The following is a 24214-nucleotide window of genomic DNA, read 5'->3' on the forward strand; positions in this document are numbered from 1 at the left end:
AGGGTTAGCTCGTGAGTTGTAGGAGCGAGGGAGTAGTAGAGGCACGACCAAGTCGCAAAGATAGCCAAGTAGTATACAGACAATAAAATTTGAGTATGGCTTAGTCCAGGTGGTTCTTAGAATGAGAAATCTCCTCACGTCGACCATATCATTTGTCTAGTAGTAGATTCATATACCCAACTACTGCATGAGTAGTATATCACCACCATAGCACCTATACAACCTCCGCTACAGCAACCAACCCCAAACCATCCCCCTTCCCCCCACTGCCCCCCTCTCCCCTTCGACTCGAAATATCCCTCACCATCCCCAACCTACCCATCATCCTCACCCAACCACCACCACCAGCAACACCACCACCCCCCTCCCAACAATCTACCACATCCACGGCGGCGGCCTCACAACCGGCAACCGATTCACAAACCTACTAACCTTCCCCCCTCCCCTTCCACACGAACCCCACCCACAATCCTCGCCTCAATCGAATACCGCCTCGCACCCATCCACCCGGACCCAATTCCCCTAGAAGACACCTACGCCGGCTTTCTCTGGCTCTACACGCACGCCCCCACCCTCGGCATCGACCGGGACAAAATAACCGTCACGGGGGGTCTCCGCAGACGGATGTCTCGCAGCAGGACTAGCTCTTCTTCTCCGGGACATCAACCCAGGGCCACCACGGATCTACGGCCTCATGCTATTCAGTCCGATGCTGGATGATCGGAATGACTGCGTCAGCGAGGGAGTTCGAGGGTGTGGGCGTGTGGGATCGGAATGATAATGAGAGGGCGTGGAGGGTGTTACTTGGGGAGGAGAGGAGTGGGAGTCATGAGAAGGGGGTGGTGAGTGAGTATTCGGCGCCTGGGAGGGCGGAGTGGCTTGGGGGTGAGGGGATGCCTAAGGGGGTGTATTTGGATGTGGGGAGTACGGATACGTTGAGGGATGAGGGGGTGGAGTTTGCGAGGAGGTTGTTGAGGGACGGGGTGCAATGTGAGGTGCATGTTTGGCCTGGGGCGTTTCATGGGTTTGATTTGTTGTGTCCTGGGGCGGAGATTTCGGGGGTGGCGGGGGTTGTTAGGGGGGAGTGGTTGAGGAGATGGTGGTTTGGGAGGTGTGTTGGTTGGTTTATGGGGTGGGTTACTGGTTTACTTGGGAGGTGGTTTATAGGAGTATGGAGATTGGTGGAGGGTGTAATGCATTGTTTGTATAAAAGAGTGGATTCTTCCAGTCAAAGCGAGTCTCTCGTTCTCCGTTGAATGAATGAATGAGTGAGTGACAACGGAGATCAAGTACAGGCCATACGTTTACGTTAAGATACATGGTCTTAGCTTAGGGTTCCTTCCAAGTAATGGCTCATGCAGGAGATGGCGTCGGGATAGGCGTAGCCGACGCAACTGACCCCAGGCCCAGTGTGTTGGTCGGACATGCCACGCGCAAGCCCTGCTGAAGGGCCGACAGACCAGCTGGGCCCAGCTTGTCAATGGTGGGCGGAGCCGGCACCGTGCCGACATACGCATTGAAGTTGTAGATCCCGCAGATGCATGTGTTGACGATGTCCTTCAGGCTGGTGTCGCTGAGCACCGTCTTGCCGTCGCGGACGAGAGCGAATTTCTGCTGTCCCACGCCCATGGGCACAGTGAAGGCACTGGCGCCGGCTGGTGCATCGAACTTCTGGCTATTCTGTCCCAAAGCCACTTGGATTGTGCCGGGGGACTTGAGCAAGGAGACAACGAAGACTGAATCCTGCAAGGACTCCCATCCGTTCGGGCGTCCGCGGAAGAAGTTACCGGATGAATTGTTGGGACTGCCATCCATGGTTGTATCGGTGCTGTCGCAGTTGATGTTCCTTGGGGTAGGCCGGTACCAGTAGATCAACTTTTCTTCGGTGATGTACTTGTCGGGTGACTTTTCGCCGTTCTTGTATGCAGCGATGAAGGGTTTCGACATCTGGAGCCAACCGTCGTGGGGCCTGAATCACTGGTCAGTATTGTCTTGCTGGCTGTGAAGACGGCGGGAGACTTACATGTCCATGACCCATTTGGATGCGCCATCATCGGTGTGTGGAGAGGCCAGCGGTGCGATGTAGTGCGACTCGCCGTAGTCATTCCAGGTAACAATCTCCACAAACCGAGGTGCAAGGTTCAGAATCTCGAACCAGCGGTTGTACCACAACAGATCCGAGGGGAACGCCCAGTTCTTGCTGTAGGGCACCTCACCACCGAAGTGCGTAAAGAACCATCCAGAAGCAGCTGTATTATATTAGCAAGACTGATGTAACACATCGACAACACAGAGGGATACATACGGGCAATGTAAGGCTTTCCGTTCAGAGCATTGACGTATGCTTTGTCGCCATCAGCAACAGTCACGTTGCGACCAGCGCTTGGTGCCTTGTTATCGCCGTTGTTATCCCAGGCCATCCAATTCAATGCTCCCTGTATGTTGCCGAAATTTCCTTGGCCAGGATGGAAGTTCGGTGCGAAGAATACTTCAGTGCCGGCGGCGGACTGCATCTGGTTGATGTCGAGACCATCTCCCGCAAATGAAGATGCGAAGACCTTGCCATCGACCTTGAGTTGAGCCGGCAGGCTTCCATACTGTCTGATCTTTTGTCCAACAGTAGATGCCTGTCCGGTATTGTACCAGTTGAAGTCGAAGGAGATGAAGACTTTCATGTCATTGCGCGCGGCCGATTCGTACGCAAAGTTGAGCTGCGTGTCAGTGTAGGGATCAACCCCAATATTCAACGCAAAGGCATCGATGCCCAGGGATTTCGCACGTTTCATGTCATCATCATAGTCCGCAGCGCTCTGTCGGTTGCTAGTAATGCCGATCTAATCTGTCAGTGAAGCCCAGCCATATCACATCCAATGGAATGCTTACCATGAAATGGCAAAATACCAGTCGATCAGTCGACGCTTCAGTGGTGCCATTCACCGGAACAGTATTGTTCTGGCCCGTGGGAGCACAGCTCGCCGCGGTAAAAAGACCGGCCAGAGCCAGAACGGGTGACTTGAAAAACTTCATCTTCGAAAAAATCAACCAGTGATCGAGACTAAGCCCAACAGAATGCAAAAGAGATAAGGAATGACAAAGCAAGACGCCTCAAGCGCCTCTAGATCTGCAATCAAGGAAAGACTGACCACGGAAACAGCCAAAGAACGAGCGTGGGCAGTGCAGATGATATAGTTCTTAGATGCAGCTCTTTGTCGTCTCGCAACAAAGGTGCTAGTCAACGCTCTGTTTCAGCAGACTATCTCCGGAAAGACTCAGATAATTGGCTTACCTGTTAGATTGAAACTTCAGGTCTCTGATTTTGAGTTGATAGAAGTGAAACAGCTTCCATTAACGCCTTTTATAGTCGCCTTGAGTCGTCTGTATGCCGGCAAATACCGACACATCTCAACCTGTGGCATCATGGGGCCCGAATCAACAACCATCTGCGCCCCGGTGTGCGTGTGTGACAACATTTGGCAATCTCCGCCGTCCTTGCAATTTGTCTCCGACTGTCTTACGACCTAGACTTTGGAAACGGTGACAGGGAATGGATCTATCCACCCGGGCACAGAAGGCACATCCCGACGTTGGCCACGCCACGGGAACAATAGAGTCAACAGATCGCCAGAAGTGATCAAACAGGAATCGAATGAGAGTGAAGAGCATCACCGTAGGGGTCCAATCCTAACACAAAACAGGAACACCATTGGGGCCCTGAAGGCGCAAATGTTTGGAAAAAAAACCTTGAGGAATCTGGCTCAAGCTGCGGATGTATCCGAGAGACCGCACGGGTCAGAAAGCCAAAATGCTGAGCCAACGCTTCTGACTGCGGATTGGCTAGGAAATCTACGAGATGTAGGACTTCAATTTAAGCTCATCTCCATCGATTGGGTGGTGCCAAACCTCCGCAGTCGCACGACTAAGGGTGTTGTTGGAGAGTGTCACTGGCTAACGGCTGCCGTCAACACCAGCCCCAACGTACCAATGTCAAACATCGCCTTCAGCCCAATGCAACCTTTTGAACACTGCATCATGCATGAGGGATTTCGACTTGCTTTTTTCTCCATCCCCGGCAGACCATCGCGCAAAGCTGCGGGGTAACCGGGCAGGCAGGTCAGCCACGCGATCCCATCACCAGACAATCGGACCATATGTAGTCCCGCCGCAAACCGGCATCATGCAGTGAGCAAGAAACGGCAGGCATGAGGCTTTTTCTCCAGTCTCTTTGGGGCTATTGCCCCGGAGTGGCCGAGTTACCTTAATCCAACCCCCTCCATTGCCGTGTAACAGCGAACCTTCTTTGCTTCCATCGGGAGCCCATGTGACAATGATCTTCCATCGCTCGTTTGTCCTCATTGACGCCTGCTGAAGCCTCTCCGCGAGTACCATGTCTTCTTGCTAGTCATGGCGGGTATAGTAGACTCTTCGAGCTTCAACCTCGTTGATTGGGCATTAACCAATGGCCCAACAAGAGTGAAGAATGGCCATCTTAGCAATACTACCTCTATGCTACCCTTCCCTGGCAGCAGGACCGGTGATCTCAATCTCTCAAGGGTTTCATCCTTGGTCGGGAAATGCTGCTGTGGGGATAAGCAGGCCGCTTTCTCGCGGAGGGTGAAGGCTAAGATATCCGAAAGACGGATCGAATGGCAGTAGTTGTAAAATGATTCCTACACCATACTAGAGAGCCTTAATGGCACGCGGCTATTCACAGTCCCGAGCAAGGGTTGGATACAGATGACAATTTCTCTGATTTCTTGATTTGCAGTGAGCATGTGCTAACCTAGAGCACGGTAAAGGCAGAAACGTAGCTCACAGAGCTATCGTCCACCTCTATCACATTTGAACTGCGGTCGTATCGGATGAAGCGAAATCTGCCCTTCTCCCCTTCATTCTTTCTAATATTTTCAATACCAGCCATTATCACGCCGATGGGGTGACGGCCACACACAGTGTTCCCTGTATTCTTGAGTATTGTCGAGAAATGTGCGTACTCTCCGGTGGCAATAGCTGCCATGGTTGCAATGTCAACTGCCGAGATACTCTCGTGAATTGGTGGTTCTCGGCTCCTAATACGTTCCCGCGATTTCAAGGAGCGACCGGTAGACACCATCTCCATCTGATCGGTTACACTATCGCCATCAATCCCGGGTTGAGGGAGGCCTGGAGCGGAGACGGGGATGTTGGGCCCAGGGTTAGGAGCCTGGGGGCTGTAGTACGTGTAACGGAACCGCTGCCCCCAATGACAGAAATCGGAGCTGATGACAAAAGCATTCTCTGGATCATCAATATACGGAGCAAGCAAGGTTCCGAAAGCCTTCTCGGTCGACTCAGTAACAGCACCCACTAATATAGGTACCAGCGGCGGATATTGGGATGTTGGCTGGTTCGGACGCTGGCGTTGTAGGAGACGGTGGATGTAAGGTAGGTGCAGTTCGATACTGTGCTCAGCTTCGTCCACGGAGCGAGACATGGTGGTGAATTGCAATTCTAGTCCATTTCGTGATACTGCTTTGGTTGAACGTAGCTTGGCAATGAACTCAGTATCAAGCGGTAGAGGGTCGTCAGAGAGCGGGGTATGGTATGAAGTGAACTCAGGAAGGGCAAGCGTCGTGAAGTAATGGTGATGCGATGGTCCGACAACAAAGATTCGTTTACTATACATTTATTCACTTTAGTAAACAGCGAGAGTGAGGCTAGAGGGCTATCACTCACGCCTGTGACAGGTCCAGGGCCTTGTAGGCGAAAGCGGCACATCGTCCAGAGTATGCATAGCCTGCGTGTCTGAGAATAGATCAGAGTGTCAGAAATAACATGCAAATTAGCTTTCTGATACATACGGCGCAATGACCATTCGTGCACCAGGCACAGGTAGTTTGCCGATGCCCTCGATTTCATCCGGTACCTCTTGCAACCAGTGATCCAGTTGATAGGACAAGGTGGATTTATCGTCGGAGTACCATGAACCAGCATGACTATCTTCACGAGCATCCATGTTGAGCCGCTTGACTTGATATTAGCTGACGGGTCTGTTATTAGAGAGACGCTTCGATGGTATATACAGTATATATAGGTGTGACTGGGACAAAGACGAAGTGAAGAGTTAGGATGACGATGAACAACAGTCGGTGGCAGCTTGATAAGGCAGAAGCGGGGAAGGCGGAACTCTCGTCATTGCGGGTTCCGCAACGAAGAATGCAGCCGGGTCCAAGCTCTCCAGACGCAAAGCAGCATCGAGGGCAGCATGCCGATCATAGACACTCTTCAGAAAAGAGCTAATACCCAACATGAGATCATGCAGAACCGGAGTAGTTTCCGGCCTTGTTGAACTAGATTGTCAGCGCCGTGGTTGTTTGTGCCTGTGAGTTTGGAGTATATACCGATACAGCTAAATCCGAAGCGGAATGCCTGTCTGGAACCATATACTATGTAGTCTTTCATATGAGAGAAGAGTAAGTAAATTACTACGGAGTAGCTAGTAGCTAGCTACTCGGACTATGGCGGGATCCAAGGTTCTGTTATCTGCTATCTTTTATCGCCTGCCATCACTGGTATGGCCCGGATCAATTTACCCTGAATCGGAATAGCGCATATTTTGTACGCGGTCTCGCTCACGCTTCTCCCGTGACCCGACGCGCCGGTATCCTTCTCCCAACCACACTGGAAAAGGCTGCTCCCCAGCCCTGTTGTAGCCAACGACTCTATATATCAGCCTGCACAATTACCCATTGTTCGTGAATAAACTTTTCTGCACGATCAATTCTTCACATTGCCCTCTCATAATAGTCCTCTGCATTGTTCCACCGAGAAATAAACTCTTCAATATTCGCACGCGACACTAGAGATCTGATCTGAACCTTCTCTGCCTCACACCATGTCCCTCAAGCGCAAGGCCTCGGTTCCCAGTCTCACATCCCCCAATCCTGCTCCTGTGATGTCAGGACCATCATTCGTGGCAGATGACTCCCCAAAGCATCTCCACAGTCGCACCCGCAAGCGCTTCAGGAACGATCGCCCGGATGACGAAGTAGTCTATGGTATGTTCTGAAAGATTGCACCTTACTATCCGAGAGCAATTATCTCACATCCAGTAGAAAACACAATGCGATGGCTTTTTACAGCACAGCAACAACAACACCAAGCTCCTACTCCTGCCACGGACGAGGACGAGGCAACGGAGCCAGAACCTGTACCATCATCTGAGATCGTCGACCCTCGCCAGCAGACATTGCTCAAATTCTTCCGCCCTTCCCAATCTACACCCGCTCACAACCGCTTAAACAAGCTGGATCAACCATCGAACAATGCTATACCACTGCAAACAACACCCTTTCAATCGCATACCTTCAATCTGTCCTCGCCAGTTACTTCGACGGGATGGGGTACGAGTAGCCCACCTTCGCAGCTGACAGGCAGCGATATGGACATAGACTCAGTAACAAACGAGTCAGTCCAAGAGCCTCGGAGACCATTCGGAGGGTTTGGTTGGGCATGACGAGTGCTCCGCCATGTCTGGGGTGCATTTCACCCACAGCGTGCGATATCAACGACATTAGTTCTTTCAGCGATGATACCTTGATAAACTTTATTTTAATATTATATCCGCGCGGATCAATGTGCTGGTCATATTGGTAGCGTCACGACACCGTCACTTGATATACGTTGCAGGGTCCATCCACCTGCATGCCTTCCTTTGTTGGAGACATGAATTAAAGCAGCCCGGAACCTGCTTCTCTTGACCGAAACGGCTGCCAGGATACTCGAGTTGAGCTCTAATCAATTCTAGCTACCTTGGCGACTAAGGTGCAGAGTTACAGACGAAACGATGTATATAGTTTCCAAGATGTGTTGAGGATCGTTATACTACAGTATATTGAGTGATGCAAACAAGAGATTAACGTAATCATTATGGTAAACAATCTGGAACAATTATGTTCGTGCTATATTTACATTAAACTTTCGAATCATGAATAGACCTCTTCCTTAAGATGAAGCGAGATCCAACATGAAGAGCCGTTGTTATAGCGTGCCCGATTGCGGAACGTCACATGCGACAAGAATGCCTGAGGTCTCCAGCGGATCTCTTTGTCGCGACCCGGTGACCATCTTTCTCTCCCCGACAACCAACCGGAATCCGTCCAGTCTGACTAGGCGTTTGAGTTCAGCTGGCTATAAGAGACTCCCCAATCTCGCCCCTTGATTGATTTTCCCGCCTCGCCTTGGGACAACGCAGAATAGTCTAGACCGCTAGATTTCTTTCTTCTAGTGGTCAAACCCCACCCCGCTTGAAAGTGAAGGTGTGGCTAGGCAGGTTGCCTTACGTCAATCGATTGGAAGAACAGGACAGAGCACAATGGACGGAAATCAAGCAGTCCAATATCTGGACTCATTGATCGGTCGGACGTTACGAGTGCACGCGACAGATACGCGCATTTTCGTGGGTACCTTCAAGTGTACGGATGCGGTAGGTGCTTTTTGTTATGAGTTCCCGTTTCAACTTTTAGCTGTTTGAATAGCTCGGAGGGATATGAAAACCAAGAATACGAGAAAGAAAATAAACTAGCGCCTGCTGACTTGTTTTGGCTGCATTAGGCACGAAATATCATCCTTGCCAGCACCTACGAATACCGCTTCCCTTCCCCATCTACTGTTCGAGACGCCGCCACGGGTACGCATGATTCAGCCGCCGGTAGCGCAGTCGACGCCCAGAGCGTCAAGATGGATATGACGAGTCGATTTATCGGTCTTGTGGTCGTTCCTGGCCAACATATTACGAAAATTGAGTTGGAGGAAACCCCGCAGCAGATTCGCGCGCGGGAGTCCCTGAAGAAGTAGAATGAAACTGGCGGTACGCCGTTGCTTTATAATCCCGTCTACCAAGTTGCGCTACGAACATCACGAAAAGCTGTTACACCGCTCGGCCCCAGCTTTCTCATATTTAGGATTGGGTGCGGGCGGTCATAGGGTGACCAATGATGGTCATCGGGGAGGTACTGAAATCGACTGGACAAATGCACCTATTAGCGCCGAGTCAAAAAGGCGGACTCTGCATATTCACCTGCGCAGTAATCCCTTTCAGTGTCACACATGCCATGGTTGGAAACCTTTACCCGCATCAGCTAGACTGCAACGCAGGCCAAGGCACATTACCCAAAACATGCCCACCACAACGTGGCTAGGAGGAAAGATCGGACATAAGTCGTTGGTGCTTGGCGCAGTAGAGGGGGCTTGGCAGCAGAAGCCATGATCATGACGAGGCTGAGCTGGGGTTGGAGATGGAAATGGCGGTGTTCCTGCAGTGGGGTAGAGTTTGGACCTGCTGCTGACTGAAGTTGCGTCCTGCCATCGTTGTGACTAAGAGGTATCTTGCATAGCACATTATTCTACGCCTCATGATGCGTCGTCGGCCCTGCGTTGGAGGGGTCGTAGACTCGACACCAGCGGGACGGCAGTTCATCTAAACTAGCAGAAGTCTATGACTACATGCGTTCCGGTCCGACCAATGATGGAGCAGGCCGACGAATTCCCTCATGGAATTGTCGGGAGTGCTCGGAGCATCTGAGAGGCTGACAGTTCGGTGATCATCCGAAGTTAAGTGGTGCGTCCGGTTTTCCAGGCTGGATTGAAATTTGTATGCATGGTTGCAGGCGCGAGGAACCTATAATGCCCTGAAGAGAACGAAGCCAAGAAAAGAGACGGGTGTGATGGAGAGACGAGAACGTGTCTGTGCTGCAGCGTGGTGTCAACTTTTTACTGTATGTATAGTAGTCACGAGGGGCTGAAATGTGGCTCGGTCATCGGTTGGAGGAGGGGAGGGGGCGTGTAAGCCTTTCTGTTCGTCGACACAACTACTCATTCTTCCTATAGTCCGTGGTGATATAAATTAAAGAAGAACGGGGCACAGACAGGGCAAGTTGGGTAGTAGAAGAAACTAAATAGACTTCTAGTAGGGAGTGGTCACTTTAAATTCGAATCTCGATCTATCTCTATATCTATTGATCTAACTATCTCTTTATCTCTTTTCAGTGACCCAAGAGATTCTAGGCAGCTCTATTTCATCCTCAGGCCTCCCAAGCCGCCCAAGCTTCAGCCGGGCCGACAGATCCTCCGGGAAATGCCACACCCGCTTTGGCTGCAGGATCGAGACCAAAAACGACAGCCTGGGGGATTATTGAGGCGACATCCAACAAAGCTACAACTTACTTACTACAACCTTTCCTACTCTCCCCTTTTTTCCTTTCTTTTTTCCTTGATCAACTAGACTTTTCCAAATATTCTCCAACTTTGTCAAACCCCTCTCCCTCCATTACGCAGTCTCTCGTCAGCTTTTAGTGCTTCAATCTTCCCAGTAGTCTGGTGAGGGTGAGTTTCCCTTCCTGTCCGGTCTGGTTTCATCTCCATTCTTTCCCACCCCATAATGACGCATCCATTCCACACTCTATTATTATTCCCCCTCCCACAGCCCCGAATCTACCCAAATTCTCCGTCCAGAGCTTCTAGCTTTCACAGATCTCCCCTACACATGCCACCCTCAACTTAACTCCAATATTTTTTTTTTCTTTTTTCTTTTCTTATCATTTTCTCCTTCTGTATTTGTGATCTTGTGTTCCGTCTGTCGCTGCCTGCTCAAGCCTCGTCTAATCCGCACGTCCCTAGGAGCTCTTTTCGGCAAATCGGAGCTTCCCCTTCCGAGCACCCTACTAGCTGTCGGCGGCTTTCCATAGTGAAGCTCTCTCATCCCTCCGCTCAATGTCCATCCATTCCTTCCGATAACTTTTCGACATCACCGATCTGTCGAATCGCTTCTTAATCTTTGCAACGCCTCCCCGGGACTGGTTCCCTTGTTGTACTGATATTCGTCGTAACTGGCCCCCCGTTTATTGCTTCGTTGCATCTCCGTCACCGCCAACTTTCGCGATCGAGGACTGGTCTTTTTCCTGCCCATACCGTTGTGGAAGATCTGTCTCCTTTATATCTGGACGAAACCTCTCGGGACTAGGCAGCAGCCAAGACGACTCTTAGCATTCCGACGCACCGCAGGGCTTGGTGTTCACACTTTGAACGTATATCGCTTGTATAGACGTCCGAGATCGAGCTTGGCAGATATTTCACCCTGCAGTAATGGGTCAGTCGCATTCCAAGGGCAACTCCAGCCCGGGCGACTCTTTGCAGTCGTATCCATCTTTCTCTCGGTCGGATACCAAAGAATCGCTCCGTTCTCTTCGGGGCTCGATCCGCTCGAAAATCCGTAGCAGTGACAGTCCCCGCGCATCGACGTCCGCTCTGTCACAAACGGAGAGCCAGACCGACAGGTCGGATGCTGGCTCGATCAAGTCGGCAGCGAGTCGACGCAGCTCTACCAACCTGAGTACACAGTCTCCTACCGCCGAGGATCCGGCTGCGAACCCCGATGCCCCCGAGCCTCCCCCATCCCCTTCCTTGTCGAGCAGTTTGAAGCGAGGACATCAAGATGTGAGTGCTATGCAACAAAGCGGCGAGGTTGACCTTGTGTCGGACGCTCCTCCCACTGGTGTTGCTCCCGTGGGCCCATCCTCGCAGGCCGTGGGTGAATCTATCCTCATCAAAAAGGACAATCAACTTAATCCCATTCTGGACTATATAATGAACACTCCGCTCGAGGCAGCTAGCTCGCCAGGTATGGGAATGGGCGCTCTGAAGTCTATTGACTTGGATGACATGATTTCGCGGCTTCTCGACGCCGGTTACTCGACAAAGGTCACCAAGACGGTTTGCTTGAAGAACGCAGAAATCACGGCGATCTGTACCGCGGCACGGGAGTTGTTCCTCTCTCAGCCAGCTCTGTTGGAGCTGTCTGCCCCTGTCAAGATCGTCGGAGATGTTCATGGTCAATATACGGATCTTATCAGGCTCTTTGAGATGTGCGGGTTCCCTCCTGCTTCAAACTATCTGTTTTTGGGTGATTATGTGGATCGGGGAAAGCAGAGTCTGGAAACGATTCTTCTCCTGCTTTGCTATAAGCTGAAATACCCGGAGAATTTCTTCCTTCTACGTGGCAACCACGAGTGTGCCAACGTAACCCGCGTTTATGGGTTCTATGATGAATGTAAACGGCGTTGCAACATCAAGATCTGGAAGACTTTTGTTGATACTTTCAACTGCCTCCCCATCGCTGCGATCGTCGCTGGCAAGATCTTCTGTGTCCATGGTGGTTTGTCTCCTAGCCTCTCCCATATGGATGACATTCGGGGAATCGCACGTCCGACCGATGTGCCGGACTACGGTTTGCTGAATGATCTTTTGTGGAGCGACCCTGCGGATATGGAAGAGGACTGGGAGCCGAACGAGCGCGGAGTGAGTTATTGTTTTGGTAAGAAGGTCATCATGGACTTCTTGCAACGTCATGATTTCGACTTGGTCTGCAGAGCGCACATGGTCGTCGAGGACGGCTATGAGTTCTACCAGGATCGAATTCTCGTTACCGTCTTTTCTGCACCTAATGTAAGTGCTTCCAGACACCGTTCTGACGTATCTGCAGCCCGATAATTTATCTTGCTAACCACTACTCATAATAGTATTGTGGTGAATTCGACAACTGGGGTGCCATTATGTCGGTTTCAGGTGAACTGTTGTGTAGTTTTGAGCTGCTCAAACCGCTGGATTCCACCGCACTAAAGAACCATATTAAGAAGGGCCGGAACAAGCGGAACAGCATGCTCAGCAGTCCTGTAAGTTGTCCCTTGCTTAGCCATCTTCTCTTGCCAGGTCACAGCGCAACTCCCTTGTGTAACGCTGCCCAGACGCTTGTACTTGGGATGACGATCTTATTCTTCAACTTGGCATTAATCTTTGCTTGCTCGATGCTAATGAATGCAGCCTGCACCTGTCTCTGCGCAAAGCTACTAGAGGTCTTGGTAATTACATGCCAAGCAATCGCTGTCCGCCCATATGTCACCACCAAGGACCTGGACCTGAGCCTGCCATGGCTGGTCAGCGTCCAACATCCCGTCCACTCGATAGTGCGACCTATAATAAACTGGTGGGGCTAGCATACCGTCAGCAGCAAACGGATGCTGCGCTACACTTATCCGTTGCCCGTCGATATACGCATCTCTCGGGTGCCAGCTTCCAAAACTCACTTCACCGCGCCGCGAAGCTGATTCGCACGACTATATACTCTGCAGATGCAGTAGACACGGGATGTGCCAGATCCGTTATATCTCTCGCCACCTGGAATCGACCAACATCATGATAGGCCTGCCATAAGACAAACCCATATCGGATCGCCCAATAGACAGTTTATAAACTGGCTTACGGTTAAGGAGTCTCACATGGCGGCCGCATATTTATTGCATGAAGAAAGAAGTCTGACTTGAAAATCACGACCACAAGCTAAAGAGGGAAAGTCACGGGAGTTTGCAATGTACTTGTCTTCTTTCATTGGCGTTTTCGTTACATGTTTACTTTCTGTACTTTCTATGGAGTCTCTCGTCGCCTTCGGGCATTGAGACAAGACAAGATTTTGATGCGTCACGATATGTATGCTGTCTCCTGAACGCAGATCAGCAGGTTCTGGGTTGCTTCGGTTTTCTTTACGCTCATGCTATGCTACATGGAACATGGTTCGATTTTCACGATAGTTGTGGTAGATATTCACAGGAAACATGCATGGCGTTGTCTTGATCCTTTACTATTCTCCTGATTTCGAGCTTTTCCACCCCTCTCATCTACAAATTCGAAGGAGGAAAGAGAAAAGGGCCCAACTGACAGTCATCTCACCTAATGCAATCGAGCTCTCAACTTTTAGTATAATACAATCATCTCTGTTGAAGTAAGAAATACACCCAAAACGAAAACATGCCACACCCGATCTATCATATCCATGCCCCGTCTCAAGAAAATTATCTCGATTCTCCCGTAATAACACAAAGTAACCTCACCAAGCTGTGTCAAACAACCCTTTATATAGTTTACAAACCCCATACATAACATGAGTGGATATCTATTTGTATCATCTATCTTACAAATGTATGTGTGAGCAACGCTTGAAATGGAACTGGTATCGTCAGACAGTTTTAGGTAACCAGTATGCGGGATATTCGATCAACTGACTAATTAATTGATTGTTTGTCAAATATTGTGATAGATCCCTTAGAGGGACGTACGTATGTGGAATCAGAGTTACTTATATATCTAGATACTAGGTTAGGTGGTAGAGTATGAGGTCTAATATATCTGTCCATGATGGACAATTACCAAGCAGATTTACATGCTACTTTGAAAGTAATATCAAGAATAACAACTTTTAATCTAATTCTGATTTGTAAAAAAAAAAGACCTATCATGCTCGCCAAGACAAGGAAGAATATCTAATATAAATTGAAGAAAATGGACATTGTAATAGAATAAAAGAAAAATAAATGGAATGGAATGAAAGATGACGACTCGCCTAAGCGTAGTCCCGGACATAACGACCCGGCAAATCGACATCCCACATGGGTCTTTCGACAACGGCGACCTCTAGGAAATGACTGTCGCTATCACCGTCAACATCATCGGCATCATCCGAGCCCAGGGGCACGATACCCAGGAGATCACGGTACTTGTAGGTGTGCCACCAGCGGCGGGATGACTGCTGCTGCTGCTGGTTGGATTTGGAGTCGGCTGAAGCAGGGACGAGTTGTTTCTGGGCGGAGGGGCTTTCGACGTCACCGCCGAGGAGGAGTTTATCCTGCTTTCCGCCGATGGAGACGCGTTTCAAGGGGGTGCTGGTTTCGATGAATTGTCTTTCTCTGCGGAGACGGGCCAGAGCGACGTCGTTGTTGGCCGTGTATGCTTCGTCGTAGTCGTATGCTTCATCGCCGGCGTCGGGGGCGCGAGGACGTTCCTTGTCCAGGGACATCCACTCGCCTTGGCCTTCGTCGCTGCCGACGATCTTACGCATCTTGGCTGCGAAGAACAGGTCGGACTGGGCGAGGGGTATCCTGTCACCGGCACCGCTGTTGGGCTTCTTGCGGGCGTTCTCTTCCTCCTCGAAAGGGTTGCGTTTGCGCTTTTGCGCGGCGGACTTCTTGGAGGTTTGTGTGGAGGCGTTTTCGTCTTCGTGGTTGTCTGCGGAGGCGTTCAGTTCCTCGGGGGAGGGGAAGTCCTGGTTGAGGTCGAACATCCACAGCCAGGAGGTGCCGTAGAGCCATAGGCGTTCGCGGGCGGCCGACAGGTCCCAGACACAGCCCATGGCGCGGTCCTTGACGCCGCGGAACTCTTCGGGGAGGAAGGCCTTCGGGTTTCTCCGGGACCAGTCGGATAGCTTGCCTTCGACGGCGTCGAACTCTACGAGCTGGTGCTCGCTTGTGAGGGCCATCAGGCGGTGCTCGCCCTTTGCGACTCCGTTTATGAGGAGTTTCGTCTTGGCTGGGTTGGGGGGACGGAACGACAGGAGGACAACGCCGGACTTGAGACGGGGGATGGGTGACTCCCCGGCAGCATGGGTCCAGCGCTCACCCTCGATCACGGGCTGGTCTTCGTCATCGGAGGATTCGTCGTCTGAACCGGCGGCATTGTTGCGCTTCTTGGGGACATCCTCTGCGTTCTGGAGCGCCCAGGTATCGACACAGCCGGAGAGGTCACCAGATGCCAGGACCTTGCTGTCGTCGGAGAATACGACGCAGCGGACTGATCTCTCGTACTCGCCCAAGGTACCGTGTGAAGCCTTCTCGAATCGAGTGTGACGAGTAGCTCTGTTCAGCTTGACGAGCTGGGTGTGAATGTGGGGCTTCTCTTGCGCGGTGGAAGCCGGCTTGATGCGAGCCAGGTACATGGCACTGTTGGGACGGACGACGCAAACCCACTGGCCGTTGGGAGCGACGGTCACGACCCGAGCACCGTCCTCCGCAAGAGCCTTCGGCACGTCCAATTTCTGTATGCGGAGAGTTCCCTTCTCATCGCCCTTGCGGCGGCGCACGGAGAACAGCTTGATGGTGGATATCGTGGCAACGACGAGGATCTTTCCGTCTGCGGAGAGCATAGCAGATGTGATGTTTTCTTCGCCCTGTTGCAAACCGTTAGATATAGGCCGTATTGTAACTGGACCACTGTGAATCTTACCTGGATGAGAACCTTGCCAACCAAGCGATGGCGCTGGCCATCGGCATTCTCGTGCGTCGCAGGACCACGGTGCAAACGCCAGATACTGACCTCCCTATCCCAGAAACTCATCACGAGCCTAGACGCAGGAGAAGATGCAAGTTGGGGTATTTGGGGCAAGCTGGAAAGCTTTCTGTGGTGCTCCTTTCCGAATTCGCGCAGGGGCAGGACAACCGGTGCAGCGTCAGGTCCTAGTCATTGTTAGTCCACAGGCAATCGCATATATCGTAGCACAGTGAATCTCACCTCCAGACACGGCGATACTGATATCCCTGGTCTCGTACACAGCGAAGGTCTTCACATCGTGGGTGTGGTAGCGACGATGCATGACCTCAGTCCATCTAGCCTTCTTATCACCCTTCTCACCCTCCTTCTTCCTATACACGACTGTCCTCTGATCGGCACCACCACTGACAACAGTATCACCCTTGGCGCTCACAGCGATATCCAACGTATCCGCCAAATGGCCCTGCAGGCGCTGAATGAGGGCATAGTTCTTAGCATCCCAGAAGCGAATTTCACCAGCCGAGTCACCCGAGACAATCGTCCCATCAGGCAGACACTTGACCGACCAGACGAGCAATTCCTTCGTACCCCCAGCAGGCCCCTTACCCAAGGATATCGTGCGCAGAAGCTGACCACTCCGAATATCGTACAACCGAATCGAACTATCCGCATATCCCGCGACCAGGGTATTACGGTTCTGGAAAGTCACGCTAAGCACTCTGGACCTCTTCGTAGACGGGCGCATAGTACGCAGATACTTCAGATCATTATCCGCCGTGGACAAGATAACAATCGATCCGTCGGCGCATCCCGCAGCCAGATGCTGGCCCGTGAACTCTCCCTCCGCCGGAGGCAACAATTTGCCATCCTTACCCCGCGTCGCCTGCCACCTGGGCTGAGCAGCCAAACACCAGATCTCGCCGTAGTTTCCGCTCGAATGGCGCAGCGGACGACCCTGTTCGATATCCCACTCCGTCACGGCACTCGAGTATCCGATACTGAAGAGGCGCAGACGTCCAGGCAGCTTTGACCCATCCGGACCAGGCTCAGGGGGGTCAAGCGTCCATGCCAGCCCCTCAATGCTTCTGTCTTTTCCTCCTCGGAGAACTGTCTCCTGGAACCAGGCGCCGCGCAGGGGGTTCCAGATCTCGATATCGCCGTTGGCGCGACCGATTGCGAGTCGGAGCGTAGGGACACCTCGTCCTGCGAGTTCCGCGGAGGGAGGGTGGGAGAAAGCAAGCGCATTAATCGCCTGAGGGTTGTAGGGGACGAAACGGCAACGGTGAATATCCATGATGGGCTTTGGGTGGTGGTGATGATGTCTTGGTTTCTTTTTGGGGATTGGAAGAGCTTCGTTTTCTTGATGATACGGCGTGTGGAAAAAGTAGATCCCCGTTTGGCGATTATAGGATTCTACCCGGCTCAGCTTGTAGAGCCGACCGTTAAACAATCATTCCGGTCGATAAAAACGGTTCGTGATATGGTTGGCACAGGCGCGGTGGCTCGATTGGATGGTGCTGGCGACTCTTCAGCTTTTTTTCCGGATCTTTTTTGATACAATTTTTAGCGCGCCGCGGAGGTCCCACCGGCTCTATTGTCACGTGACTTGTTGCGGGCTGTGGTCGCCGTCGAGCATCGTAAATGCTCATTGCTGAGATGAGTTCTAAATTGATTTGATGTGGATTTCACAAATTATGAATGTGATTATGAGATTCGTTGGCTAGCTACTATTGTTGTGGGACATGGTGTCGTGGAGATTTTTCTATGCAATAAGCCGAGGCGGCAAAGACTGATATCTACAAAGACTGAAGACCAATATAGGTTGGACAAGGGTCGAGGAACTACAAAAAAACTACAATCTATCTGTTCTCTGCTCAGCGCAATTATTAAGGAGCCTTCTTCCATGTGCGACATAGACATAGATGGTCCAACCTTCTCTGTACTACTGGTATCAACTGCAAAAACTCACCTACCGGATATGCCATAGCAAGTTTTCCAACAATGGCAAGTAGAACGGACTAAAATGTTCGTCCACACTGCACAGGAGTGCGCTTGTCTAGCACTCATCTATCTGGCCGGAATGGCCTAGTCATTCGGCATACCCTCCATCTCGGAGAGGCGTCAGCTTGTACTGATAAGCAACGCCAACACACCGGATGAGAACAAATGCTGTGAACCAACAGTTGCTTTCGAGGACTTGACCATACCAAGCTTTGAAAAAGATAACAAACAACTCCTGACTAGGACCAGGATGGTTTGTTTGGTCGGACCAACTCTGCGCGACACATGCTGAGAGACAGACAGTCCGATTAGTGGATTCTTGTGAATGCAGTCAGAATGGGGAAAACGATGTCGAACAAATGGATTGTACTGGCCATATGCAAGCGGGGTTTGAAACGGGTCAATGACTGGCTATCAGGACATCCATCGGATATTTGAACACAGAGAAGCGAGTTTTGCTGCATGAAGATGTCGTATCACTGACAAGACACTTGCATGTCCTAGGATGTCCATAGGTTGATTCGAGATCAAGGGATTGCCACGTCAGAGCAGCCTGGGCCATCATGTCCGGAACGCGGTTCGTACTTTAAAGGCTAGCAGGGCCCGGTTCGGAGTCCTAGAGAGCTGATAGGATGCGACTAAGCCGATGTTGCAGGCATCGCTCCCCACCCAAGGGGCGAAATCCCGTGGAATTCAAGATGTCAGAGCTCATGTGCAGGTGTGGAGAGGCTAAATGAATGTACTGCGTAAAGGTAAAGGGGAGAAATGCCGTCCGGCCCTTGGCTTGTACAGTATGGAGGGTGAGCAAAGGGGTATATGCGGATAGAACGATTACGTCCCAAGTTCTTCGGCGTATGGAAATGAGCCCCAGCAGGCTCAGCAGCAAGGAATATTAGTGGACCCAAATGGATCGCTCAAAATATCTTTGGCGGATTCATCTTCCACCTTCAGCTGAACCAGGATGCGTGGCTCAGTTCCAAGTTCGGTTCGACAGTTTGATTTGATAATTGGGATGTGCGGGGTTCGTTGATAGGCACACACTTTGTGCCGCGCTGACTTGGAAGGAGCCGCACCAAACACACAACCAAGACAACACCCTTGGAGCATCTCCTCAGGAGACTCGCGCGAGATTAGCATTTGAGAAGCCAAATAACGAGTGCGCGATTGACTGCGAAACCCGTGAGATCGGAGCCGACTGATCGTCAAGGCGCCTTGCCTTCCCTAATTCTAAGAACCAAGTATCACGAATCAAGCGAAACCTACATAATGCAAATAGCGTCGGATAAGAAGGGGGACAATTTCCGGAGCCAAAGAGTCGAATGAATATAATCATTGATTGGCGGGGCTGCTTACGGGTCCATTAAGTCTTAGACGATCTCCTGGGGTTACTCCGTCGAAGCGCTCGGATATAACAACCACCGCGCAGCATGCAGCAGGGAGAGAAGTGACAGTCTTGCTAAATATACACAATATTGCGATGAAAATCCATACCTTTCTTCATCAGGAGAGTATAGACTGTAGTCCCAAACACTATGCCAAGTCGCAGATGAAGTTTCCCTGTCGTTTTGGCCTGGGTTTGATACTCCTAGAGTATGAGAAAATGCACTGTCAGACCTTTTAATATGCATTTTATAGATAGCCAAGACGCAAATATAGAATGGACGGCGCCAATTTCACCTCCGGCTGAAATCATCACGCAATGTGATCTTCGCTGCGCCTAATCAATCGAAAAGGGGCTCTCAATTGGTGCAAACTAGCTATCTTTTTCTGGCCACTGTACGGGGTGTCGACGCCGGTTTGAAACGTGAATGCAGGTATGCGCAACACAGCATGGTAGCCCTGGCGGACATGGCGACCGTCGGCGCAGAGACGGCAATGACAGCGCACGCCAGGTATCGTTGGTTTAAGACCAGGCATCACTCATTCTCCGGTTCAGGAGGTGGCTGATGGGGGCGGTCCAGGCGTGCCAGCTGAACCTAATAACATTCCGACCAGGTTCATGCAAATCGCGAGCCCAATTGCGGGCAGTTTCATATATTATGCTTCTGGGATTAGACAGGGATATCAGGGCACAGAAACCAAAATGCAAGAAAGGCACCTTAGCCAGTGTGAACTATCGCTGCACCCCCAAAAGCGGCACCAAAGAATGGGTACTAAACCCGTAATCCTTCCCCGGACTAGTGGCAAAAAAAAAGTCTCGAGGCACGGCAAGCGGGATGCAGATGCAAGGCTTTCTCTAGTTTCTAGACCAGGGTTATCCGGAGAACGCCATTGAAGAGACACGCCAGATTGGCAATAAGCGCGCGATGGGCTCCCAACGCGATCGTCGAATCATCACGCGTAAAGGGCTTTTCATCACAATCCACGCCAAGCTCCCGCGGGTAAGACTTTCAATTTCGAGTTTATGTCATATTTTGAGATTCTCCCCTTTCCCCTCCCCCTTTAACCTGCCGGAAGGAGGTGGTCGCGCGAGCGTGTGCCTGAGGCGTGGAGATGAGAGCTGAAGGGAAACGTGGCTTGTTCAGGACGGACGGTATCAATTCATCGGATGTCTGATCTCCCGGTCCTGCCAGGAGATTAAACCCAGAACAAGTATAGAAGCGAAGCGGATTATCCCAACTCCTTTTTTTAGGAGAGATGAAAATAGGAGTAGCTCCATTGTTATATCACGGTCATTATTGAAGCCCGGGGGCGAGATTATTAGCAGCAAACACTAGTTAGTACGTACTTACTTACTCCCCTAGCAATTGGACGTTTAATGAAAGCATCACGATGGGCCAATAGTCTCCATCCTGTGCTGCTCGTAACTCCGGATTCCAGAACAGGCAGGCCGGAGACCCGAAACGTGGGACGCGAGACTCAATGACGACATGGGTCTAAAAGAGGGAATACAGAACGCGCCCCGAGGAACGGAGTTATCGATGCATCCCGTCCCTTAGTAGTAGTGTCTTCAAACGCGTTTTGCCATTGAGCGACCGACCACGGGAATTGGATGGCTGAAGATATTCATTCCGGATGACAATATCTCGATTGACAAATTCCACATATTAGTTATTTACTTCTCCCCTTCCAAAGGGGAACAAGCAACAACATATGATTCGGCACAAGGCTGAACTTGACCGCTGAGTAATAATCTTTCTTTTTCTAGAGCTTTGGGGTTAAATGTGGAGTCGTTTATTTACACTACAATCGGGCCCGCTCTTCTGTTTTTGCACTAAGCCAAATCCCAGCTAGCGCCATGTAAGTACGATCTCGGTCTGTATGTATAGGTAAGGACCCTTACTCGGTATCGTTCTTCAGCATACGTCTTGGGACGTATTCATACGGGTTATACACTGCTACTGGTATCTACCAGGCAGGACAGGCAGAACCTGACAGAAAACAACCTGGACCCATAGAATAACCGGCCGTCAAAAAGCACAAAGCATACCATGGTTGAGGCTCTCCGCTGCCCCAGTCGTAAGAGGACCTGACCTTACCAGAAAAGGTCATATTGTCTCTCGAGAATTTTGGTGCGGGTTTGGGGCAATTCTTCGCGTCGTCAGATGGGCATTTTGTCACCAATTGGCACGGTCTCTATTCGTCCAAGTCGATGTAGTATTCGGATGAAATACTCGACGGGCAACGTGGATATCTTTTCCACACATATCTCTTAGAGGGATACTGTGGGATACCTTTTGCCCACTATTTAGTAAAATGCCTCAGATCGTGATGCACATCGTTGCAGTCAGTGGATGTTAAAATTTTTCTTCCCTCTTCCCCCCCACATTATTGCTACGAGGTACATGTCTACTAAGTATTGATATGTGTGTCCCTCCCTTGCACTCCCCTCGATTGATTTAGATCATGACAAAAGACTGAGGACTCCATGACGAAATAATGAAGATCAATGGGGGGCGGAGGGGGAGAGTTTCGACGGTTCGCGCCAAGTTGTGCTGCGCTTTTCTTGCCGACGACCTCTGACATCCATGTCTCTCGTCCACCACCTTAAACTACGCTGCGCATACACTGGCTTTAGGAATCGTTAGGTAAAAGTCAACGTAGTGGACCCGAAACGGATATCAACGCAACAATGAAAAACAAGTAAAGTACGTATATGTCTCAATCGATCAATACCGGTAAATTTAAGATGTTGAAAGAAAGAACAAGAGAGAGAAAGGCAAAATTCGAAGCCGATGAAAGTTGACGAATACACCGAACATGAAGATAGGTAGAGTACCAAAAAAGTGATACACGTAGCATAATTCGAAGGACATACAGTAGTAGTATAAAGAAACTTCTGACCTACCAAAAGATGGTCTGATCAGAATCAAAAAAAATGTTGACTTGTTGAGCCACTACTACAACTACTATCAAAATACTGCAGAAAATGCGACGATCAATTCGGGAATGAACATGCAATATACTGAGGGAAGATGGAGCAGATCCTACTACTTACCAATGTGATGTAGAATATTGGTTGCTGGTACGTACTTTTGTGTCTATACAGAAGTGAAATTCCTTTCATCAACTCACCAAATCTTCTAGAATATTTCCCCTCTCTAACATCTGGTTCTCGCGACCCAAATAAAGAAAATACTTACTGTAACTTCAAATTTTCTTTTAACGAATTTGGGCTTCCTCCGACCGTTTCTTTCTAGGAGAAAAAAAAATTTCTGCTTGTCTGCCCACTTTGGCCCACACCACATCTAGTACCCTCATCCGTTTAGATGGGCAAGTCGACACTTCGTTTTTGCATACTGTACCCGTTGCCTCCCGGCTACCGCCATTTTGTGCGTATGGGCTAGCGCTCCAAATATCGTAAGCCGGTTTGAAAGTGTGGACCAAAAGGTCGGAACTGCGGGGCCTTGGGAAACCGCCTCGTTTTTTCCTGGTTGAGAAAACGCCCGCTAGGTTAGTAGTAGTGGTGGAATAATCCGTTTTATATAGCTAGGCGGTGAACTGGGCGAGTCGGTGACAGCTTTGATTTACTGGCTCTAGATTGTCCTTCGCAAAGGGAATGGGTTCAAATAATGAAGTGAAGGAGTTGCTAGTTTACCCGCCCGTGTGTGCCTCTTACACAATTGAGAATTCCAGGAAATCCTTAGACGACTTATTATTTTCGTCTGTTTTTAAGATCCGCAGTGGGTTGTAAGTAATTTCGGGTCCCGAATGCGGTGTGTTTATATGGTACAGGAAACTAAGGAAGCAGCGTGGAATGAGATAGAATGGCCAGTGTATTGGAAAGGATTGTATGACACCTTTCTACTAGTCTACGATGGGATGAATAGGGACTAGTGAATAGATGGCCTTCATTTTTACCCCGTCGAGCGTTAGCAGGGATGAGACTAAGTCATGGACGTTGAGATGTCAAGGCTCACCGATATATCAGGGTATCCTCTTTACTATGGCCCTAGAGTGGAGCGGTGATTACATCAAGAAAAAAAGCGTGGAATTCTCCGAGTCATATAGTGCACGAACTAGTTCGTATTCTAGAGTGATACGTATGATGGAACAGGAAGAAAAAAGAATCTCGGCCCTTCTGGGGCTATCTAGATACTACAGGAAATAATGATATGCACTGAGGATATTCCGTCAGAACGGCCCTTGCATGGGGGGCAAAATAGTTAGTAGTTACAGGATGTTACACGCGACCAATCATCGACGTATGGAACTCATGGTTGGCCTGGGGAGAAATTATGATCATGTACGTACTCCATCCAGAGGAATGCATAATATCAGTGCAAGGACAATTACTTGTCTGCAGGTTAAACAAGGATTCGTTGATTGGAGTAGAATGTATCGAACTGGAGTCTGCAGGTACCCAGCAAGGAGATGTCTATTGATACGTCGCCGGGAGGATGCTTAGAATAGTTAGTCTAGGTAGCCACTCTAGTTGAGGATGGGGTTACGAAAGCAACGCATTCTGGATCATCTCTACATGCATGATGATATCTCCATAGTATCATTATACATGTACCCCATGCGGCGATTGTCCATTCATTGAAGGAGGAAATATGTTGTTCCTCCATCTAGGGTCTTGTCTCTTCTATTCCCATAACTCCCGGCGGGATGGGGGATGGTAAGCGGATGTAGTGGACGGGAAGAA

At 50.3% G+C, this 24214-nt stretch overlaps 7 protein-coding genes across 7 annotated transcripts; 4 read left to right on the top strand and 3 right to left on the bottom strand.

The window, feature by feature from the left end:
* Nucleotides 1-347: 347 nt before the first annotated feature.
* BO88DRAFT_469401 (alpha/beta hydrolase) lies at nucleotides 348-1106 on the top strand (the record flags this gene model as incomplete). Its single annotated transcript, XM_025711620.1, has 1 exon — nucleotides 348-1106. A coding segment is annotated over exon 1 (390 nt), but the record flags the coding sequence as incomplete, so codon positions are not given.
* Nucleotides 1107-1204: 98 nt separating this feature from the next.
* On the bottom strand, nucleotides 1205-3307 carry BO88DRAFT_406856 (glycoside hydrolase family 71 protein). Its single transcript, XM_025707261.1, has 4 exons — nucleotides 2884-3307; nucleotides 2306-2834; nucleotides 2024-2249; nucleotides 1205-1969 (listed from the first exon to the last, which is right to left on the bottom strand). Exons 1-4 carry the CDS (start codon nucleotides 3025-3027, stop codon nucleotides 1354-1356), a joined length of 1515 nt encoding a protein of 504 aa, XP_025560180.1. The 5' UTR covers nucleotides 3028-3307; the 3' UTR covers nucleotides 1205-1353.
* Nucleotides 3308-4309: 1002 nt separating this feature from the next.
* BO88DRAFT_406858 (protein MEMO1) lies at nucleotides 4310-6394 on the bottom strand. Its single transcript, XM_025707262.1, has 3 exons — nucleotides 5838-6394; nucleotides 5713-5781; nucleotides 4310-5654 (listed from the first exon to the last, which is right to left on the bottom strand). The coding sequence occupies exons 1-3, from the start codon at nucleotides 5990-5992 to the stop codon at nucleotides 4781-4783; spliced, it is 1098 nt and encodes a 365-aa protein (XP_025560181.1). The 5' UTR covers nucleotides 5993-6394; the 3' UTR covers nucleotides 4310-4780.
* A 271-nt stretch (nucleotides 6395-6665) lies between these two features.
* BO88DRAFT_406859 (uncharacterized protein) lies at nucleotides 6666-7885 on the top strand. Its single transcript, XM_025707263.1, has one exon. It carries the CDS (start codon nucleotides 7100-7102, stop codon nucleotides 7490-7492), a length of 393 nt encoding a protein of 130 aa, XP_025560182.1. The 5' UTR covers nucleotides 6666-7099; the 3' UTR covers nucleotides 7493-7885.
* A 245-nt stretch (nucleotides 7886-8130) lies between these two features.
* BO88DRAFT_445603 (LSM domain-containing protein) lies at nucleotides 8131-9578 on the top strand (the record flags this gene model as incomplete). The annotated part of the gene is made up of 6 exons (XM_025710225.1): nucleotides 8131-8461; nucleotides 8590-8748; nucleotides 8833-8877; nucleotides 8903-9168; nucleotides 9216-9284; nucleotides 9512-9578. The coding sequence occupies exons 1-6, from the start codon at nucleotides 8351-8353 to the stop codon at nucleotides 9576-9578; spliced, it is 717 nt and encodes a 238-aa protein (XP_025560183.1). The 5' UTR covers nucleotides 8131-8350.
* Nucleotides 9579-11118: 1540 nt separating this feature from the next.
* phzA (putative serine/threonine protein phosphatase) lies at nucleotides 11119-12766 on the top strand (the record flags this gene model as incomplete). Its single annotated transcript, XM_025708311.1, has 3 exons — nucleotides 11119-12477; nucleotides 12552-12704; nucleotides 12749-12766. 3 exons carry the CDS (start codon nucleotides 11119-11121, stop codon nucleotides 12764-12766), a joined length of 1530 nt encoding a protein of 509 aa, XP_025560184.1.
* A 1506-nt stretch (nucleotides 12767-14272) lies between these two features.
* ura7 (small subunit rRNA maturation protein UTP4) lies at nucleotides 14273-17665 on the bottom strand. Its single transcript, XM_025704178.1, has 3 exons — nucleotides 16366-17665; nucleotides 16081-16310; nucleotides 14273-16024 (listed from the first exon to the last, which is right to left on the bottom strand). The coding sequence occupies exons 1-3, from the start codon at nucleotides 17417-17419 to the stop codon at nucleotides 14426-14428; spliced, it is 2883 nt and encodes a 960-aa protein (XP_025560185.1). The 5' UTR covers nucleotides 17420-17665; the 3' UTR covers nucleotides 14273-14425.
* Between the last annotated feature and the right edge of the window lie 6549 nt (nucleotides 17666-24214).

The sequence above is a fragment of the Aspergillus vadensis genome, assembly GCF_003184925.1.
Source record: "Aspergillus vadensis CBS 113365 unplaced genomic scaffold BO88scaffold_21, whole genome shotgun sequence".
NCBI lineage: Eukaryota > Fungi > Ascomycota > Eurotiomycetes > Eurotiales > Aspergillaceae > Aspergillus > Aspergillus vadensis.

What these genes read in the sequence shown, in the direction of transcription:
- BO88DRAFT_406856 (XM_025707261.1), bottom strand. Translation starts at nt 3,027, where the DNA reads ATGAAGTTTTTCAAGTCACCCGTTCTGGCTCTGGCCGGTCTTTTTACC. An exon ending in TGGTATTTTGCCATTTCATG is followed by an intron (nt 2,835 to 2,883) that starts GTAAGCATTCCA and finishes CTGACAGATTAG; the next exon opens with ATCGGCATTACTAGCAACCG. An exon ending in TCCAAATGGGTCATGGACAT is followed by an intron (nt 1,970 to 2,023) that starts GTAAGTCTCCCG and finishes CCAGTGATTCAG; the next exon opens with GCCCCACGACGGTTGGCTCC.
- BO88DRAFT_406858 (XM_025707262.1), bottom strand. Translation starts at nt 5,992, where the DNA reads ATGGATGCTCGTGAAGATAGTCATGCTGGTTCATGGTACTCCGACGAT. An exon ending in GCACGAATGGTCATTGCGCC is followed by an intron (nt 5,782 to 5,837) that starts GTATGTATCAGA and finishes ATCTATTCTCAG; the next exon opens with ACACGCAGGCTATGCATACT. An exon ending in GCCCTGGACCTGTCACAGGC is followed by an intron (nt 5,655 to 5,712) that starts GTGAGTGATAGC and finishes ATAAATGTATAG; the next exon opens with TAAACGAATCTTTGTTGTCG.
- BO88DRAFT_406859 (XM_025707263.1), top strand. Translation starts at nt 7,100, where the DNA reads ATGCGATGGCTTTTTACAGCACAGCAACAACAACACCAAGCTCCTACT.
- ura7 (XM_025704178.1), bottom strand. Translation starts at nt 17,419, where the DNA reads ATGGATATTCACCGTTGCCGTTTCGTCCCCTACAACCCTCAGGCGATT. An exon ending in CAGTATCGCCGTGTCTGGAG is followed by an intron (nt 16,311 to 16,365) that starts GTGAGATTCACT and finishes AACAATGACTAG; the next exon opens with GACCTGACGCTGCACCGGTT. An exon ending in TTGGCAAGGTTCTCATCCAG is followed by an intron (nt 16,025 to 16,080) that starts GTAAGATTCACA and finishes GGTTTGCAACAG; the next exon opens with GGCGAAGAAAACATCACATC.